This window comes from Lates calcarifer, linkage group LG1 (assembly GCF_001640805.2).
Source record: "Lates calcarifer isolate ASB-BC8 linkage group LG1, TLL_Latcal_v3, whole genome shotgun sequence".
NCBI classification, from domain to species: domain Eukaryota; kingdom Metazoa; phylum Chordata; class Actinopteri; family Centropomidae; genus Lates; species Lates calcarifer.
Window position 1 is genome coordinate 16416278 of NC_066833.1, and position 21058 is coordinate 16437335.

General features: G+C 39.4%; 1 protein-coding gene across 2 annotated transcripts; it reads left to right on the top strand.

The window, feature by feature from the left end:
- The first annotated feature begins 1072 nt into the window (after nt 1-1072).
- tbl1x (transducin beta like 1 X-linked) lies at nt 1073-20981 on the top strand. 2 transcript variants are annotated; one of them, XM_018703129.2, is made up of 15 exons: nt 1073-1435; nt 13052-13157; nt 13808-13953; nt 14201-14420; nt 15383-15515; nt 15677-15818; nt 15929-15992; nt 16107-16204; nt 16757-16817; nt 16969-17090; nt 17190-17264; nt 17363-17490; nt 18357-18522; nt 18640-18741; nt 18893-20981. In XM_018703129.2, exons 2-15 carry the CDS (start codon nt 13100-13102, stop codon nt 18917-18919), a joined length of 1542 nt encoding a protein of 513 aa, XP_018558645.1. In that variant the 5' UTR covers nt 1073-1435; nt 13052-13099; the 3' UTR covers nt 18920-20981. The 2 variants fall into 2 exon arrangements, with proteins under 2 accessions (XP_018558645.1, XP_050926979.1); XM_051071022.1 differs by lacking the exon at nt 1073-1435 and adding an exon at nt 9093-9206.
- The last annotated feature ends 77 nt before the right edge of the window (nt 20982-21058 follow it).

Here is a 21058-nt window from a genome sequence, read left to right on the forward strand (position 1 = left end):
GGGGGGAGATTGTACCCCGCTCAACCCAAGTTACATTTAGCGAGAACAGGAGTTTCTGTTACAATTATTATTTTTGAGATAAAATAATTTATATCAATTGCCTAACCGCATAGTTAAATAAAAAATAACTGGTCATAAGCCTGAGTAAACAACAAGAGGTTCTGTGTAAATAACATTACATTAACAATTTTAATTTAAGCATATTAACAGCAGATGGAGCAGACATGACCTCAATGTCCTTAGGGGTAGCAATCAGATTGGCAATTATGCTTTCATTTTCCAACCAAACTCTGTTTTGATCACTCTTTTTGTTTGTTTGTTTGATACATTATCTGCTCGCATCCTTAAAGCTACTTCTTGTAAGCTATGCAACTACAAACATACAGTATATACAATATGTCGTGCGCAAATATTGCCGTATGTACGGTAACCAAAGGAATGTGTCACACCAGTGTAGAGCCGTAATGATGTCAACTTGTTATTTACTTTCCAAATCTGAATGACTGAGCAAGGCGAAAGGAGAATTAATCAACCGCTGTGTGACCGGGCAGGCGAAAAATAGTAGAGTGTGTGTGGGGGAGGGGAAGTGGCTCAGGGGCCGGATAGGCAACATGCAGGAGTATAGCCTATGAGACTTAGCTCACAGCATATACTAAAGCAAAAATATCTAAGTAATAATGTATAAGGACGTTTTTTTTGAGAGTGTGTTAATTTAACGGTATAAGCCGTGGGACAAAATGTGTATTATGGGTCAAATCTGAACCAAGCTCAGCTCCATTTTAGGCGTGCATTTAAGCAATAGTAACATACAGTAGTTCAGTGGTAACGGCACACCGCCGTTCAAACTGTTAGGACGAGCTTACATTTATCTCTTTATGTAAGATGAACTCCCATTGTAGAGATAGATAGATGTCATTTTAGCACATAATCAAATAAGGCAGTGAAGTATACAATATATAGAGTTGTTGATAAATAGTACATAAACTTAAGAACTCGTTAGTGTTTTCATGTTTTCAATATTCAGGTTTAAGGTCAGTTAGCATTCACCCCCTCCCCCCCCACCACCTCTCTCTCTCCTATACTCTGTCTACGTCTCTCTACCGCTGCCGATCAGCGCCTGCTGCTGTCTCTACGCTCCTGTCCTCAGTGAACGGTGAAACTCCTCAGAGTAGCCTGCAGCCTCAGCCACAGAAACTCGGGTTTTTCCCCCCCCAACTTTATCGCCAGTTGTGTGTGTGTGTGTGTCTGGGCGAATACGCTTCGTTAGCAAACCGAATTAACCGACAGTGAGTCATACAGCAGCGGTCGGAACTTGAAATATGACGATAAGCAAAATGGGAGGAAAGTCGTTGCTAGCTTGCTGAAGTTGGAGGTTCTCCTTGTGGAAGAGGAAGAGGTGGCGGCGGACACCACGAGTTCACTCTCACAATAAAAGGTAAGCCCGTAAAAAAAGTCGAGTGGCATGGTTCAGGCTGCACTGCATTCAGGGCAGCTTTTGTGTTTGTGTGTGGGTTTTATGCGAAGACGATAACGACTTTCAGAAATTGGTGATTATGGCGTTGATTAGGAGGTTGCCGGCATAGCTTAGTCACCCATTGGCTCACACACGTGTGTTGAAATTTCTGCTTGTCTTCTAATTTTCTCCTTTTCTCTCTTCTAGATAGTTATCCAAACAACCTACTTTTCTCATGATGTGTTGTGTCTTTTTCACACACTCATTAAACCTTGTTGCCTGAGCTGTGAACTACTTCACAAAATACACCAAGTTTTACAGGTTGTGGGTTGTCCCATTTTAGCGAATAATTAGGATATCTACTTTGTCCTTAATAGCACAGTAGAAATCCTTGACCACATTAAGTTGCACCAGTGCAGTTTGAGTAATTTTGTTGAAGCAGAAATATGAATGATACATATTTATATTCCCTTGCAGACTTAGGAAGCGCATGAGTGGGGGAGGGGAAGGACATTCAACTGTACTAGACATTGCCACCAGTAGTCAAGGGACAGTTCATGTTACTGTATAACTACAATGTCAAGCTGTTTCCTGTCTGTATTAGCTGTAACTGTCTTAAAGTGCAACACTGGCACTATTATATATAAAGAAACTTGCGAGACATGAGGACAACACTTAATAACACAGTTATGCTTTATAAAGAGATGAAGAAATGTTGTGTGACCTATAATTTTTTTCTAATTTAGCAGCCCTTACTGTTCTCTGTAGTTCATGGAATAATTTGATTCAGCATGTACAGACACAGTCGAGATGTCTCGCCTGGCCTCTGAGCATCAAAGTGTTCATTATCTCTGTTAAAGCAAGACATGAATAGGATTCAGATGGAAATATCAGCTATAATACACTGCTGTGTGGATGCTGTCTTAACCTGATTCTACTTCAGTGGCCCAAATAATTAATTCCAAAGCGATGTCCCCATTTTCTTGTTGACCTAGTGGCTGCTGTATGTTGTTTGTTCATGACATCAGTCACTGTTGTTCAGCCCCTGAAATCAGATGGAGGCATTTTGACAAAGAAGATGAATTGTGATATTGTTGGACTTGATTTGACATTTTGGTTACTGCTGCCATCCTTTGGGGTGTTTTTTTTTTTTTTTTTTGCATAGTCATAATTCTATTGAACATGAACTGGATGACACTCACTACTCTTCACTAATGGCATTGCCACAGAGTAAACCACATCTGTGGTGTTCATTGGATTTACACACAACAAAATAATATGCCAGAGTGTAAGGGTGTCTCTCCCTGGAAATGTTTTGTGATGATATGACTATGTGATAGGGCCATCATTTTCTCTAAAAAAATATCAAGGTAGAACAAATAATAATAAACACATAAAATGTTTTTATAAATCTGAACATGACCCATATAGCCTCATCCTAAATTTCACTGTCAAATTGACATCGTTCTGTTTCTATCGCATGGAATCCATCGTATTTTCATACATTTCCTCTCACACACTTTGTAATTATTTACGACACTGTGTGTTAATGAAGAGATAAACTAGTTTACTGACACCACAAGGCATTTCATAGATCAGAGTCAGAGTTTACACCATATATTTGTCACTTAAACATTTGGCTAAATTTTTCAAAATTGTGGAACCAATCTTTGCTTATTCAGTATTACATTTTAACCCACATTTCGACCTAAAGCTGTGCGTACAAAATCTCATATCCTGATATAGGTCATGTTATATCCAGCTAACTCTCTCTCCTCGTGTTTGTTTGGCCTTTGTGTCTCTGTGAAGTGTTGCCTTCATGCAAATTTCCTGCCTGTATCTCTGCTGTGTGGAAAAACATGTAGCAATGTCCTAATGATTAAAAATATTAGCGCAAAGAGTGTGATTCGCGACACAACAAAATAATTGACAGTGCATAATATGAAACTATAGACATCTTTTAATTATATCACAGCCCTAATATGAGCATTAGCTAAAATACTGTTGATTAACTGGACATTGAGCTAGCTAAATGAGTTACTGAAGTTCTTGTTTTGGATGGTTGAGGAGTTTTGTTTGATGTAATGTATACAAATTGAATTGGATCACACCAAACACACACTTGATGATTTTATGTAATTTGCTAATATTTTCCCCCTTTTCGTATATGACTCACAAAGCCATTCCTGCTAACTTTGTGAGATTGAGTTCAACCATACTGCCTTGCCTTACCAGTTTTGTCACCAGAGGTGAGGGCTGGTAGTGAACCCTAATTGCAGTCATTACAAAAACAGGTTTAGTGCTGCCTATTAAAAGAACAATAGGAGTTTTATTATATCTTAATTACATGTCTCAGGCAACTTAACAGTCTCCATTTATTGGTTTCTAAATGTGGTATTGTTAGTGTCTAAAGTCATTGCTACCTCTCATGGACGCAGTTACCTCAAAGGGCATAAATGAATAATGTTGTTGGCTCACAGGTTATTGTCTGCCTGCCTCTTGTTCAGTGACAGGATTTGAGAAGAAGTGTATTGTTTGTGGATTCAGTGCAGTTTGTGGTCTTGGGTTTGGAAAAAATCAGATGGCCTATGATATGTTAAGAATCATAATTCAATCATGTGATGGCTTGTAATCACTCCTTGTTTTTCTCTTGATTGCTCATGAATTGATTTTTGATAAGTCATTCAAATGTGACCAGTGTGGACTCAGCGAACTGAGATACAGAGGATACAAGAGGAAATCCATGGTACATGGTGTTAGACTATGTGTTCAAAACAGAAACATATCCCCAGCTCATAAGTAGGGCAAGGAAGTCCTTGAGAAAGCCCATGTCAGCCTTGTGGTGCTGCAAAGCTCTGTATCGGGCTGTCCAAATATTTCTGTAGCAGTATTTATTTATGATAGGCCAAGGGGGGAGGTGAACCATTCTCTGCCTCCAAAAGAGACATGCAGCACTCATAGGCTATCTGCCAACTGGCAGGCAAGTGGTTACTCTGAAATAATGCCTATACAAGTACTGGCTAGTTCAAGGCTATAGTTATTTATTTTGGATTTATTTTGGATATAGGATGGCCCTGTTTATTGCTGTGTGGACTTGCTTCTGTTGTGTCTCAACTCTGTCCTTGTCTGTATTTGATTTAAAACAAGCAGGACAAAGCCACATGCCTTTAAGGGTATGTTAAACATTCAACTGTTTCAGTTTCAGCAGCTAATCGGCTTCTATTTCTATTGTGTCTGAACCCATTATAGCTAATGATTCAGTTTCCTTCTTTATATATAATACAATATGTTCATTGCTTTTAGCAAATGCCTGTCTGTGTCAGGTAATGCTCAGTTAATAGGCACAAACAAACAAAGGCCAGTCTGCAAGAATAAACAAGCAATCTCATTGATTAATACTGACAAAAAAATTAAGTAGAAAAAGATTAGGATCTATGTTGCCATTATTCTAGTGTGCCTTTGAAGTCAGTCTGTAATTTTAAACTAGATTTTCCTGAGAAAGGTGTTGGGGCCACTATTAATGGTGGTGGATGACTGTTCAGGAAGTTGTGCAAGCACATGCATGCCAGAGCGAGAAACTTTTTTTCTTTTTTTTAACCAAAGGGAATATTGTTTTTTCACTTCATCTGTCTTTTCACCCCCTACTGATTCGGCCACATAAACTTATTTTGTCAACTGCTTTGTGTCACAGTTCAGTAAATGTGAAGAAACGTATATTTTCAGAAAAACATGAAGAGAACAGCAAAGCAAAGACTTCTACACTGTCTGCAATGTGGGTGGGACTGGATGATTATTCAATATTTGAATTAATCATCTCCTCACAGCGTCATATTGTCAAAAGTCTCAAGTCATATCATGGTTCACAGTTTTCATGAATAAATGAAATTATTAGTTACATTTTTACTAAATTCAGAAGATTTTCTCAGCACCTTTGTCTTTAGCTCACACCCACTGATATCAGCACATTTAACAGAATTTGAAGCTCTAGTATGGGATGTTTGGTACCACTGAGAGTTGTAATTAACTTGTCATACTTTTTATGTACACTGGTTTGTACCTTTAACTTTTTATCAAAGAACCAGATATTTTATAATGCAGTTGTTCCATCTTTTCATGCCCATACAAGTCATAGAAGTGCTCCAACTGTAAGGTACATCCAACAATTTTGGCAACTCTCTGAAGCCACCAGTCCCAGCATTCACACCCAATTTTTATGCAGTGATTGACCAGGTGCATGACTGTGAGAGAGCAAGGTTTGAAGCCTCCTCTTAGTATCTCTTTTTCTCAGTCTTTACGCAACTGTTTGCATATTGCTAAACTGTGCATAGAATTCAGTAATTTCACTATGAAAGGCAAGGAAAACATTGCACAGATTAGGTTTTTGTGGTGTTCTGTTCTCAATGTATTCATTAGTTATCTGTCTACAGCTCTGGCCAGGCAGCCAGGAAAACCATGAATTGTGGCTTTAAACACACTGCTCCGGAAACGAAACAACCATCTGTAGAATGCCAGTGAAAGTTTCAAGTTTGCTGCTACATACTTTGTAAATTCCAGCATAGTTTGTAATTTCCTCTTCCTTGTAGTACAAAACTTGTCAACATCATACCATAGACTGGTCCTACCGGTGGTGAACATGAACAAAAGACAAACTTTACATTTTTTTGGACAAATGTAGTGCATGCATCTAATCCAGGCACTATAAAGACAGGTGTATCATTTATTATTGTTCCATCCTTACATTTTATATGTATAGTGTTTCTTTACCTGTGCAGTGTGAAGTATTACAAGGTCAGTTTTCATTACAGGTGATTAATGGTGTATTTAGTGCCTCCCAAGAAGACCACATTTTTGGTCTTGTACTGTGTCTTTATTAAGTGAGGCCATTAATGGGCCAAGGAAGAAGAGAATAAGCATGGTTAAGCATCTGGCATCGGTATCCCATGATTCTTAATTGTGTGTGTATTTTCATGATCCAAATACTGATGCAGATTTAAAACTTCTCTACATTTTCTTTTAAAAATGACATTCAGATTACTGTGCTGCCTCGTGTACACTCTGAATTCTGTCTAGTTACAATAAGAAATTGGAAACATTTCCAAACTTTTATTCTGTATGTGAAATTAATTGCTCAGCAGGAGTTTAGAGGAAACACACTATGAAGGGGAATCCTTGGTGTGTAGTATCAGTGTTGTGCTGTGTAAATGCGAGGTAAAGAGTAAGTTGAGTGATGTCTTAGAATGAAGATCAGTATTTCAGCTCACTTGTCTGCTTTGTTTGTTTGACCCTGATGTCAGATGGAAGGAAAGCTCAAGGAGAGTGGGGGGTATTTAGGGTGGCATGAGCAGCTGTTGACAGAGAAGCAAGATCCTCTGGTCACCATAGCAACACTTGTATTGCCCACACTGGTTTGTCGCTGTGCTTACAGCTTATTTGTGCAATCCTCATTTTGCTGAAAAAGAGAATTGCCTGGCAGAGGCCTTTATGCTGACTTACAATCTCAAGGACATTTAGTTCTTTCTTTAAATTAAATGAATGGAGAAATATGCATTCATTCTGCTAAATAAAAATGACTAAAATGATAGAATCCTGTTTTTCCCTCAATGAAACAGTGCTTACATAAAAGCCTGTTAAGACATACTGTATGTTCCCATAAAGATGTAATAGTTTCAGTTCCTGTCAGTGGTGGAGACAATGGTCCTGTTGAATGTATGTCAACACAGTCGAAAGCTCAGCTCATTTAGTCTCAATTTCAGATGCAATACACAGGAACTTGTGGCTATTTCATGAAGATAAAAAGTATGCACTGGCCTAGATTTGACATTTTACAAACTTGTCTTTGTGTCATTGATGGGTTAAAACAGAGCAATAAACTGTGTTGTATAATTTTTATCTATACATGTAGTCATATCAATGCAAGTTCAGAATTTTTAGGGGATTGTTGTCTTTTAAGTCACAAATGACAATGAATGTCTATGAAGCTGCTTTATTCTTTTATTCCCACAATCTCCTCCACACAAAGTATTTACTTGCCACCCACCCCCACACAGGCATATGCACATGCATGCCCTACAGCGGCTGGTTCTCTGTGTGCTTACATGCACATATGAAACCAGGCCATTTGGAGAGTCAAGATTAAAGCAGGAAATCAGACAAAGTGCTGACATGCTATAACCTGGTTACTATAAAAACAGTCTTAACATGTAGATGGTCAATAATCAGATTTATTTCATAAGCCCTACAACATACTATATTTTTTAACTAAGACTGTCATAATAAGGTCTTAATGATATATGCATCAAGACCTACTGTCTCCACCCAAATTTCTGATGTGACTATTCCAGTATCAATTCATTTGAATGTGATCTAAAATGCTACACCTTTGATTAAGATACTCAAAAACTGCCTGATTACCTGTTGTACAGACTAAAAATATCACTGAGGTGAAAAACTGCAAGGGTCTATGTTGGTGTGGGCATGTTGCTAAGGTACAGGATGCGACACTGTGCAGGAAGTCCAGTTGGAATAATGCATCCATTAGTTTTACGGCTTATAAGATCCTATAACGCATCTCTTGTACTAAGGAGGCAGCTGTGTAAAATGGCTCCTTTACACATATGTCATTTTGTTTGCAGTTGTTCCTTTGAGTAATGTATTGTCCACATTTATAGGGAAATAAGCCCATGGGTTCTTTTCTTTGAACAATTGTAAGGATGATGATATCCTTTTGTTTCTACTGAGAATGCTAAATGGCACCAATGGGCAAGTGGGAGTTGTCATTTTTATTTGATTCTAATGGGTTCAGCATGAGGGTGGATCTTAGGTCCTGACGCCCCCGATTAGCAGCCATCATGATGAATCCTTTCAGTGATCTTCGTTGTCTGTCACCATCCCCCATTCATTCCCTAGAGAGAAAATATAATTGATGGTTGTACCTGTGAATGTGCAGTTCTCTCTTGAAAGGGAAAAACACCAGAAATGCTCAAATTGCTGCAAATCTGTCAAGGTGTATATCAAAGATTTGGCCTATTGTAGATCATGTGAGGATCACAGCACTTGGGCATGTTTGCAGTATCAGCAGCTGTATTTGCGCTAATGTGTTACCCTGATGACTTCCTTGATTGTTAACTGCTGCAAGAACCAGTAGGCTAGGCCTAGTGGTTCTAGAGGTGGCTGGCCATATGCCATGGAGAGTCAACAGTCTCCAGGTTTTCATTCCAACTGATCACTTTAGCAGATAATGTACGAGTTCATCTTGTCTAAAAAAAAAAAAAGTCTATTAGTCAGTGGGTGGAGTCTTTGGTTGGAATGAAAACCTGCACACTGTTGTTTATCTTGGCACACAGTTGGCCACAACAGGTAAACATTTTAAGTGTTGCCACCCATAGGAAGCGTGGGAGAAGTGTTTCCCCTAGAGACTGAAGGCTACCAACCCCCACTGTGCGCCGACCTACATTGGCTGCCTCTAAGTGACTCATTGAGGGAGGCAAAGAATAATGTTCGAATGGTTGTTGTGATTACCTATGTGGGGATCATTATTTACCACCCTGCTCCCATTCCACCATCCCCCTCACTTACTCCCCTCCCCCACTCTTATCTCTCTCACTCCCCTCCCCCCTCAAGACTGCAGCCCAACCAGAAGCTTCAAAGGCGGGTTTTACTCAGCAGAGCAGTTCAAGAGAAAATGGCTGCTGTTTCCAGGTCTTGTTTGCACATCTGTCAGGAGGTGACTGTTCAGGAGAAAATGGGGTCCCTGGTATGCTGGTTTTTAACATCATTCTTTTCAAACCTGCATATGTAGGAGATGGCTGGTTGTGTTGTTCTCATTACTCTTTTACTTCAGCACTCAAATGTTTATGTTCAAAAAGTATTTTATTTGATTTCTGTGATGAATGGATGATTTCACATGACAAGCCTGAGCAGTGTGCAAGGAATTATTTGCAGTGGCATATTTTAACCTTGGTAGCTTAAAGCTTCACAAATACTATTTTATTTCTGTATATATTCTGTATATAGTTAAATTATCAAATTGTTCATTCGTGGCAATGTAAAGGCCTGAGAATTAAATTAATCTCTAAACTGGTATACAGTGAATGATAATTCATGTTCCCAGCATGCTCCCTCCACATTCAACCTCCCATATTGCTACTAACAAAATATTAATGTATCTTAAAGTCTATCCTCAGACACTGTTTCCTTTCTTTTAAGTCTAAAGCAAAATTTGTACAGTCTCAACGTGCTGTCATATAATCCTTGGAATGTGCACAAATTTATTGCTTGGCATCAGCTCAGATATTTTATAAATTAATAATCACCCTTGGTCTTATCTAATACATCTGATTAGCCTTAATTAACATTTGTATTTCAATGCCCTCATCAGATGTGAATCTCTGATGACAGTTTAAAATACAAACGCATGAACAAAATAGTTAGTGAAACAATGTAGCCGCATTGCTCAACTGCATCTGTGTTGGATTTTGTAAATATAAACTACAAGCAAATGTATATACTGAACACATACTGCAGCGAGCCTGATGACCATAGCATCATTTACCATTTAGGATTTTCAGTCGTCTGTCTTACCTGTTGCCTGCCTGCTCTTCAGCTAAATACATGTTAAATACATATTAATTAAAATTCTTGAATACCTCTTAGAAATGCTTCAGTGACTGTTGGTTTTAGACTTAAATGTTGACATCTTTGTCTCTGGGCTTGGTCACTGAATCTGTTGTGACAGCTTTTTCTCATCGCAAAAATAGCTCATTTCTGGATGATTGACAGGTCATTTGTCTAATCGGCTAGTTTTGAGAATGACAACTTAACAACAGTGCAAGGAGAAACCTGTCAAAGGAGAAACCTGTGCGTTTGGCGGGGTCTTTTAACACAAAGCTTTGTAAGGAGAAAGACAAAAACACATTTATTTGGATGCTGTGCAAATTAATTTTCAATTGACAGATATTTTATTGTTACAACTGTGGCTTTGGACAGATATGTAATGTTAAAAAGCTTCTTGGCCTTGTTTAATTAACACACACAGCGAGAATCAAGACAGATGGGATTGAATTGATTTAGGTTATTTTGGGGCATGTAACACATAATCCAGTTTTATTCCACAGATGTATTGATACTCTGTCGGCAAACAGTACAAATACTCCTTCAGTTTGGTGTTGTGCAGGGTTGAATGTAGTGAAGCTGCTATGTAGTATTTCCAGGCTGGGGCTCATCTGGCTCAAATATTCAGTTAATGGCTTTGGGATTTCTGTTACCTTAATACTGTTCAGCGTGATACATTGCCATAGCAACATAAGCCATGTGGAACAGTTGTTGTGTGGGGAACTCATTAAGGCTGTCATTTTTCCAAAAATGTAAGTTTGAATGAATTTGAACTGGCATGTAATTTATGTGAACAAATTCAAACTCAATCCACATTTTGATATATAATGTCCAGTTTTTCTATTTCAGACAACAATTCTATTAAACTGAGGTGTTTCTAACATTTTGCCCACCCTATGACAGTAACAATGATAAAGAATGTGTGGTTTTAATATCTGAATGTTAATATTTTGTTTACAGTATATATCTCTTACCCCTGTGAGGTTAATCTGTGCTGTGAAAACACTGCTTTTATAGTCACAGCCTTATAAGCAAGTGTTTTTATTCCTTTGTGATGTCTTTTTTCAGAGGAAATATTATCTTCAGATGTTGACTTCACTTATCACCAGTGGATAAACTGTAACCATGGCAGAGGTTAGGATATTGTCTGGTTTCCTGGACGGCACAATGTTTGGTCAAAGGAGGCTTGGATGCCCAGGGAGTTTTATAATGGATGGTGGCATCATGGGCCCATCTGATAGAGGGATTATTGCTCCAGCTCTGCACCAATGGGACCAAAGCCCCTCTAGGCTGCCTGTTAATTACGTTTCCAGTTGTTTGGTATGTAGCTGTAGTGGCCTTGGGTGCAGTGGCTGCCTTGCTTTGATGTGGCTAGCCCTGCCTAGTCCCATATGTAAGCTAATTAGCTTAAGAGAAACATGGTGTCAGTGGTCAAAGCAGGGTATAATGGGTAAGGTAGACAAGTTTAAATTTCTTTTTGGAAGAAAGCAGCAAAGAGCCTTTGCCATTTGAGTGTAATTTGTTTGTCATAAATGATAATGAGAATGTTTGTGTTTAGTAATATTTCTATGAGATATTTTCTGCAGTTGTTGCAGGATTTGTTTTACTCTAGGTGTTACTTCATAGCACCTCTTCTTCTGTTAGGAAAAAATAAATGACACATCACATTGTGGCTGCACCAGTTTCAGAGGTTGTTATAATTCCATCTCTCAGTACGTCTGCTGTGGTACAATAAAGGTAGACTGTATCTGAAAGAATATACCAAGGTGAAAGTGAATAATTCATGTTGAGTAACATGTTCAACCCCTCTGGCTGTATGCCCAGTGGTAATTGGGACAACACCATTCTCTGTCTATTTTGCTCGATCGCTCTTGTTGCTATGCTACCAAAGAGAAACTTGAGTGGGCTTGGGCAGTGTTTGGAATGAGAGTTGGACAGCCATACAGTCTTCATACCTGACACCATCCCCCTTTATTTCTCTTTTTATTCTCAGCAGAGTGTCTGTCCCTTTATGTCCCAGTGGGAGAGCAGGAAATAGTTATTTTTTTATGGCATGAGTCAGGTTGTTTCTTTTGCTAAGCATTTTTCCTTACTTTAACCTGCTTACAAGCCATTCTCTTGCTTATTGTATTTACTGTACATTTGTGTATGTTCACATCATGTTTGTGGGTAAATAAGTAATCACATTCCAGCTCTATTTACCCTGCTTTTATAAAGTGTATGCATTAGTCAATGGAAAACGATAAATTCTACAGTATTCTTGCAGCGTTCAATAGCCTGAGGACAAAAACTTGATGGAATATAAAACATAATTGTATTTTTTGTTTCTTCAGCTCCCTTCAGTTTTGAGACAGTCTCAGTTGAAATGTTAACATAAGCTCTGTTAAACACCTCTATTTGTTGAGAATAACTCAGAGGGGAAGGTCAGGCTGGCTGCTATGAATAATTAGCCCCATGGTCTCTACTGTAATTCACTAGATGGGCAGTAGACTGGCATTTAATATCCTTACTGCTTCATCAGGGCTCTTTCCATCTAGATGGTTGGCCGGGTCACTAATGGGAAACACCATTCAGTTCTCAGTGGAAGCCAAATGGATATAGACACTCCCATTAGGGCCAGAGAAGAGAGGCTGGAAATACTTACATTCAGTGCTAGACCTGGATTCATAGGTTAAGTGACCCAGATATTGACATTGTCAGTTGAAGGAATCATGCAGCAATGGGCAAGACAAGAGCATGTACTAAGAGAGGTTGTAAGGCAGGACTGTCCATTGTGTGTGTGTTTTTGTGTGTCTATTAAAATGTTCTATTAAAATCAGCCCATGACTGTGTCACTAAACAAGGACCAGGGTGGATTTGTGCAGTGTGCAAAATTATTATCTATTTTTATAGGAATGTAATAGAGATGTAATTTGTTAGAATATGCCATATGCAACACTAGTAGACCTAAATGTTAATTTTAATTCCCATTTTTGATTATATTTTCAGGAGTGAGCCCAGCCTTCCAACATACCTCCTCCCTTTCATTGGGCTAAGATGAGTATTACCAGTGACGAAGTGAACTTCTTGGTGTACAGATACCTCCAAGAATCAGGTTTGTCTCACTGATATTTGCTAAACACAATGATACTGTTTTATGCTGAAAATAAATGAATTTATTTACACTTGATGCATTCATTGCCAATATTTTTTAGTATTGCAGGGATTTGCACACTCATTTCACCATTGTCTAGACAATGCAATTATCATGCTAAATAATTCCTAAAAACAAAGCTCATAAAATACTATTATTTTTATGTCATGCACCGTCAAACATTTTATGCTCACTTACACCAAGGATTTTTTTTCCTTAGCTTATAGTGCATAGAAATAAACAGATAATTACCACCTTTATTGTGGGTGTCCCTGATCCTCAGACGTCAACATGCCTTATTCTTTGAGAGGATTTCGATCAATGATTCAAATTCTAGCTGTTGTGTTTTATTACTGTTTACTGTAGACTGCCTCTGAAACCATCTGGCAGAATACAAGCTACTAGCAGTCTCAGAGGCCAACGTTGACATTGGCATGCTTTATTATACTCTCAAATGTCATACTTGTTACACCATTTGGTTTTTGTATTCAATTATTGTTAGCTTTGTTTGGATCAGGCAAGACTATTCTTTGAATATGTGTGCTGTGTTTGTGCACATCTTGTGCTTGGCACTCTCTCGTTAATGAATGTGAATGGTGTTTTGTTTTCAGGTTTCTCCCACTCAGCATTCACCTTTGGCATTGAGAGCCACATCAGCCAGTCTAACATCAATGGAACACTAGTGCCCCCTGCAGCCCTCATCTCCATCCTGCAGAAAGGTCTTCAGTATGTGGAGGCAGAAATCAGCATCAATGAGGTGAGGGCAGGGACCTGCTTTTACTGACTTTACTGACATATGTTTTCTATTGCCAAATGATACAAAGGCCAGACTTTGGTCATTGTTATACCAGAAGAAACACTAAAAAATGTTTGTAGAGAAATACTAATTAGAGAACACTCTCCACCTTGATCATTGATCATTATCAAGAAACACAACTCTAGACAGTCCCTAATTAAAATCACACCACCTCATGATGTGTTACTTACCGCCGTTGTCCTGACAGGATGGCACAGTGTTCGATGGTCGGCCAATCGAGTCGCTGTCGCTCATTGACGCAGTGATGCCAGATGTGGTGCAGACGCGGCAGCAGGCCTTTCGCGACAAGTTAGCCCAGCAGCAGGCGGCTGGTGCCATGGCAGCTTCAACCTCTGGAAACCAGTCTAATATACCAAAGAACGGAGAAGCCACTGTCAATGGGGAGGAGAACGGCACTCACAACATGAGTAAGTTCAATCTTTTAAAAATGGATGTCTCCACTGTCCTATAGCAGGAACTGGCATAGTCTGCATTAAGTAATTATGTGGTAAAGTGGGAATCAGGAGGGGTGAAAAGAAAAGGGCTAACAAGAATTCAATCTCCCATTGTGAAGGCTCACAAGTGAAAAAAATATCTTTTATCCCAGTATAAAATAATGAAATTATATAAAAAAGCTTTCTTATTCTTATGTGTAGTCACCATATTTTGTTTCTTTACTCACTTAAAAATTCAAATTATCATGGCAGTGGCAGAATAATAACGTTGATTCTGCATGTGCAGTTTTTACACACAGAAACAGTAACAGCTGTGTGGTTTTAACAGAATGTGATATCATCAGCAGCTGTTTACCTTCTTCTGCGAGTGAAACTAGAGAAGTGTAGATCAGGTGGAGCTCTTGACAAGGGGAAGAGGAGTGGATGTTTGTGTCAATGTATCCCCCCTAGGAATTTAATTAGAAGGTGTGAATGGCAATAGGAAGAGTTTGGTGTGAGTAAGGTTTTGCTGTCTGAGGATACGGGGAGGATTATACAAGGTAGAAAAGAAATGAAAGCTTACCAAGTCTTTCCTATTTTAAATGCTGCATCCATTAGTGCAACATGGTTTTCATTATACTGTTATTACTGTGTGCACACCAAGTGGGTCAGTTTTTCAGACTGAGATAAATAAAAATAACACTGGCTTATACCATCCAAAGTACATTATTGTTTTTCTTTGATCCCTCTCTGTTATTTAAAGGTAACACTTCAACTTCTTAAACAATTGGTAACAATTAATATACATTTTAGATGAATTCATCAGCAGCTTATTTATATTACTCCATAGCCTTCTGATGAGTAAAGGCATATGGGTGTTTGCATGTGTGTATTGATGCATATATAAATATGTGCATGTGTATGCGTCCATCTGTGTGTGCATCCACTCTTCTCAGATAACCACAGTGAGCCCATGGAGATGGATGTAGATGTTGCGATACCAGCCAGTAAAGCCACAGTTCTCCGAGGCCACGAGTCTGAAGTGTTCATCTGTGCCTGGAACCCTGTCAGCGATCTGCTGGCCTCAGGGTGAGTCTGTGCTGAAACAGATCGCAGGATGAATCATACTATATTGTATGCACGCTTTGGCTTTTATTTTGAAAGATAAATGGCTTCATAAGAACCCTCGCTGACAGCTTATATTCCAACAATCTTTTGACCCCCTCCTGCTGCGTTGGTATTCTGTTCAGCTCGGGGGACTCCACCGCCAGGATCTGGAACCTGAACGAGAATAATAACTCCAACTCCACCCAGCTGGTGCTGCGCCACTGTATCCGAGAAGGTGGCCAGGATGTCCCCAGCAACAAAGACGTCACCTCACTAGACTGGAATGTAGGTCCCCAAACTTCCACCCACATCTCTACTCTTGTACTTTTACCATGTGCAGATTGTGCAGCTGAGGACAGTTAAGTAACACTTTTTGTTATCTTTCCATTAAACAGAGTGATGGAACTCTCCTCGCAACCGGCTCATATGATGGATTTGCCAGGATATGGACAAAGGATGGTATGTCTTTCATCACTCCAGTACAGTGTTGTTTCCTCTGTCTTTAACAATGACAATTGACAAATTTTTGAAGGATCTTCTCTAAAAGAAATGGATATGGCTCTTATCCTTTAGGAAATCTGGCAAGCACCTTGGGGCAGCACAAAGGGCCCATATTTGCACTCAAGTGGAACAAGAAAGGGAATTCTATTCTCAGTGCTGGCGTAGATAAGGTATTTCATAAAGCTCCCAAAGCATGGATTTGTGTCTTTCAATAATAATAATATCCTCATGTTTTTTTGTCTCTTTATCAGTCTTAGGACTTGACATTAACTCTTTTGGGCTCACCAGCCAGAATGTAAATCTGTAACATATCATTTTCCCAGTATCCATATACAATAACAGCACTGCTATCAGTAAATATTCTTTTCAGTATAAACTCAAGAGACTTAGTGAGCGAGAACCCTGCAATTATTTGCCATATCTTACTTAATATTACTTATTATATCATAGCATCATTGTAGCCTGTAACCAGATATAATCGAATACAAATTAATTAATTAAATTAAACTAAATTGAATTTGTATACATTTTATATAGAATATACAAGTAGTAACACTAGCTGCATCAATTATATTTTTCATCAAGTATATTTCATGGGACAGTGGGTATTAATTTCAAGCCCTGGTAGTCAATTAGAGTACATTAAATATGCCCCATTCTTTGCAATGATACATTTAGAAATGTTTCGTTTGTCGTTTGAAATGCTTCATTTCATTTTCCAGACGACAATCATTTGGGATGCACACACAGGAGAAGCCAAGCAGCAGTTCCCTTTTCACTCAGGTAAAACAAGTTCACCACCGCCACTATCCAGAACAGGAAAACAATTAACACGATGCATGCATGTTTCTGGCTCAGTTATGCTCATGTTATGGGCTCATAAAACTCATAACCTTTTAATAAGTGTGGATCTTTGCATTAAAATATTCCTCAGCCCCAGCTCTGGATGTTGACTGGCAGAACAACACCACCTTTGCCTCCTGTAGCACAGACATGTGCATCCACGTATGTCGACTTGGCAGCGACCGGCCCCTCAAGACCTTCCAGGGCCACACGGTAAGCAGCTGTTTCCATGCTGCTCTTCTGACCTTATCTGACACTATAACCATGCTTACTCCCATTAATAGTCATGCTAACAAATTTTGTGTTTTGCAGAATGAAGTTAATGCCATTAAGTGGGATCCATCAGGTATGCTGCTTGCGTCCTGTTCAGATGACATGACATTAAAGGTAAGACCAGTCCTCACTGTCACCGGTTAAAGAGAATGATCCTGAGTAGTGTTGTGTATTCAGTCATATTTTTCTGTTGCTGTTTCCTTCACACACAGATTTGGAGTATGAAGCAGGAGTCCTGTGTCCACGACCTCCAGGCTCACAGTAAAGAGATCTACACCATCAAGTGGAGTCCCACAGGCCCTGGCACAAACAACCCTAACTCCAACATCATGCTCGCCAGGTGGAGAATCGCTCACTCCTAGCTCACATTCAAGATCATACGGTGCAACCACATACAGTTGCTCAGACATTGTGCAGAACAAACTCTGTATATGTGGGTTTAAATTTATGTTTGGGAAGGGGACACTTGTCATAGCCTGGCATTCAGAAGAAACCATGTTTCAGGCAAAATCCCAGTGCTAGTAAATGTCAGTGGCCCACAGCCTTACACCCTGACCCAGATGTGCATGCATGCTTAAATGTTGTACTTCAAATACCACAGGAATTTACAGCCCTTGCTGACAACCCAGCATACCTGCCTGTAATTCACACTGGGGATAAAACTGCCATTTTCACCACAGCTCCTATGAAACTTCATAATCTTAAGTAAATGTCATCGCTGATCAGGACGCATGGCTCACATTTTTAATTGACTTCAGTTTTGCTCCCTCCTTTCTGAAGTTCACTCTTATTTCTTGCCACCCATAGGTGACTAGCCCTGCCTATTTATAGTCTGGTGATACACTGTAGCTTCTTTGTGATGTGTTAATTGAAATCAGTCTTTTTGTCACAAGTGTCCACAGTTTGACACTCCCTTTTTTTAAGTTCACACATTTCTTATTTGCACTGTGCCAAAACGTGATCCTTTTGTGTAGTTTTTCTCCTTAATGAGGCAGTGATTTGTGTTTGTGGTTTGTGTTTCCAAGATGTTTCATATAGGAGGTTGACATGTTAGCATTTTGAAATTGCTTAGAACCAGACATTCAACACAAATAATGACAATCAATCTGTCTAACATCTTTAATGTTACAAAAACAGATGATCACGACCCCTTGGCACTGGTCTCATGTTTTCTTTGTGCGCTCTTTGTCTGTCCCATGCCCACAGTGCCTCTTTCGACTCGACAGTGCGACTGTGGGATGTTGAGCGAGGCGTTTGTATTCACACGCTGACCAAACACCAGGAACCTGTCTACAGTGTGGCTTTCAGCCCTGATGGCAAACACCTGGCCAGTGGCTCCTTCGATAAGTGTGTCCACATTTGGAACACCACGGTAAGCGTCAGACTGGAATTTATACTGCTACTGACAGCACAGGAGAGAAGATTTGTTGTAGCTGCAAAATCTCAGTTTACAGAGTTGGTAATTTATTTGTTTGTCCTGTTGTTTTAGACTGGAGCCTTGGTGCACAGCTACAGGGGTACTGGTGGTATTTTCGAGGTATGCTGGAACAGCACCGGGGACAAAGTTGGTGCCAGTGCATCAGACGGCTCGGTAAGCCAGAGAGATTGTTTTGACTTAATTTCCAACTATATCTTTTTTTTAATGTGTGCAGCTTTTTAATTTTTCAATCTTCTGTAGTAAATGCCAAAGACATGTTGCTTCGAAATGTATTATTAATGTTACCTAATGCTCTACCTTCTAGGTATGTGTTCTTGATCTCCGAAAATAGCTGACTTGAGACTTTGATCGTAAATCCTGGAACGTGCAGCAAGTTGCCTTCTTCTGACATCAGCAAACACACTCTCATTGCTCAAGAAGAGCTGATAAGGTGGACTGAAACAAAACCCTCACAGAAGTAAAAACCAGATGACTGCAGCAGCTTCTGAGGAGCCAGCACCAACTGAATTCAGTGCACCTTACAGTGTGTTGATGTGTGTTTTGTGATATGCCTGTTTGAGACAATGGAAGCTGGTTAAGAGATCCCCAAGACTGGACTGAATCCAACTCCCTGGGTGCATCCGTGTTTTTAAAGGGTTGTAATGAGGAAGTGCTGTGATCCCTCCGGGCCACTGGTCCAGCTGTTATCGCGTTGTAAGGCTTGGAAACACAAAGATGAGTTTTACAGAAAGAGAGAAGTGTTAATGATTCATGTGTTTGGCTGCAAAAGGCAACAAATTATGAAAGAAAGGTTGTGGTTTTACAATTCCTTTGTGCAAATGTTACTTCATGTCCAAACAAACTAACTAGTGACATGAGAAAAGTAACATCCATACTGAAGCGCTGGTATTGTCTGTCGACAGGGTGCTTAACTTCTCCTCAGTGGAGAATAGTTTGTTTCAAGATTACTTCTTGCTTTTTTTGGACTATTTTCCACAGATGGACTTTTGAAAGTCAACACTGAATGTGCCGCTACAAGGTAGTTCTTAGCTCACGTTTAACATCAGGTCGACAAAAGGAAAAACCTGCCAAGAAATAGTCCTAATCTCCTAAAATGACCTGCTCCATTCACTCGAGATTAGAAAATGTCATTTTGTGGACAAGATGTGAAAAATGTGGTTTACAAAGAGAATATTCTCCCTTTTTGGATGTAAATTTAAAGAATGTAAAGATATGTAAATTAGATTAATACACAGACTTATATACTGTGTATATATGTTTATATACAGTACTCTTTATTGCCATCCTGTAGGAGCTCATTAATGGCTAGAGCTGTCACAATTTCTTCGCTGATAATGCGTTACGAGACCTCTTTTTAAATGAAGTGCATGTCTCACCAGCTTCTTTTAATACAGTCTTTTTCAACTAGGACCAATCATATCCAGTGCGTCATGTTTTTTTTTTTTTTCACCCCTCCCAGTGAGTCACAAATGGCATTGAGACAGATGTGTTGAGTAACATTGCTCTCCTCTATTGATCACTGAAAGCCATGGAAGAAATGTGCATCTCATTACCTGCATTCAGGGAATTTTCTGGTCAACAATGTGGGAGTGAACAATCATCACATTCTCCTGTTTGGTTTGCTGCTTTAAGATGGTGTGGCATGTGGAACAGGACATCAGAGTATCAACAACAAAACCCTACCTGCGAGACCTACTACAGCTTGATTAGCATTACCATGGTTTCTCTTTGGCACTTTCCTCTGTTCAGTCTACTGAAAATTCAGAGCACATTTTGACTAGAAGGTGGAGGTCAAGCAAAAGTCCTGCTGTTGGTTAAAAAAAAGAAGCTATGTTTGGTCTTGTTCAGTCCCGCTGAATGCTTCTCGCTGATCAGATTTCAAATACCTGTGTTGTGGGCTAAGCTTCAGCGGTGTGCAGTAAGTCTGCCTCCCTCTAGATACTTGGATCTAATGTAAAAGACAGTATAACTAACGCCATCACTTTGGTTTGCCTTTTTTTTCTGGTTCCTTTCAGTCAACTTCAACTAAAGCAACGTGAAGTGCACTTTTTGTAATGGCAGGTTCAGAAAATGTTCAGATTTTGCTGAAAGTAAAGGGCCAATTTATTTTTGTCTTTTTTTCTCTCTCTCTTTTTTTAAAGTCACAATTGGATGTTAATGGGTGGTTCATTGTTTTTCATTTGCTGAGAGCCATTATTGTCTGTGTCAGACTGAGAATTGGGCTGTGGGTTGGTGGCCATTCTTGGCATGCTGAGGAGCCCAGTATGGAATAAGTGCTGTGACAGCTACTGTCTCTCTCACACCCTGGTCCAGGGTGCGATCACCTGTTTCCAAGGCAAAACTTTGAAGTCATTCAGTGTCTCAAATAAATCACTCTATTTTGATATCAGAAACCATGGAGCCTGTGTCTTGAATTGAGTATTTTACCTAGCTTGGGAGTATTTAGTTTGAAATTGAGGGGGGAAAAGCT

Excerpts from the sequence above, each read along its gene's own strand:
- tbl1x (XM_018703129.2), top strand. The coding sequence starts at position 13,100 with ATGAGTATTACCAGTGACGAAGTGAACTTCTTGGTGTACAGATACCTC. Across the intron at positions 16,818-16,968 it reads GCAGTTCCCTTTTCACTCAG|CCCCAGCTCTGGATGTTGAC; the intron begins GTAAAACAAGTT and ends AATATTCCTCAG. Across the intron at positions 18,523-18,639 it reads TCCACATTTGGAACACCACG|ACTGGAGCCTTGGTGCACAG; the intron begins GTAAGCGTCAGA and ends CTGTTGTTTTAG.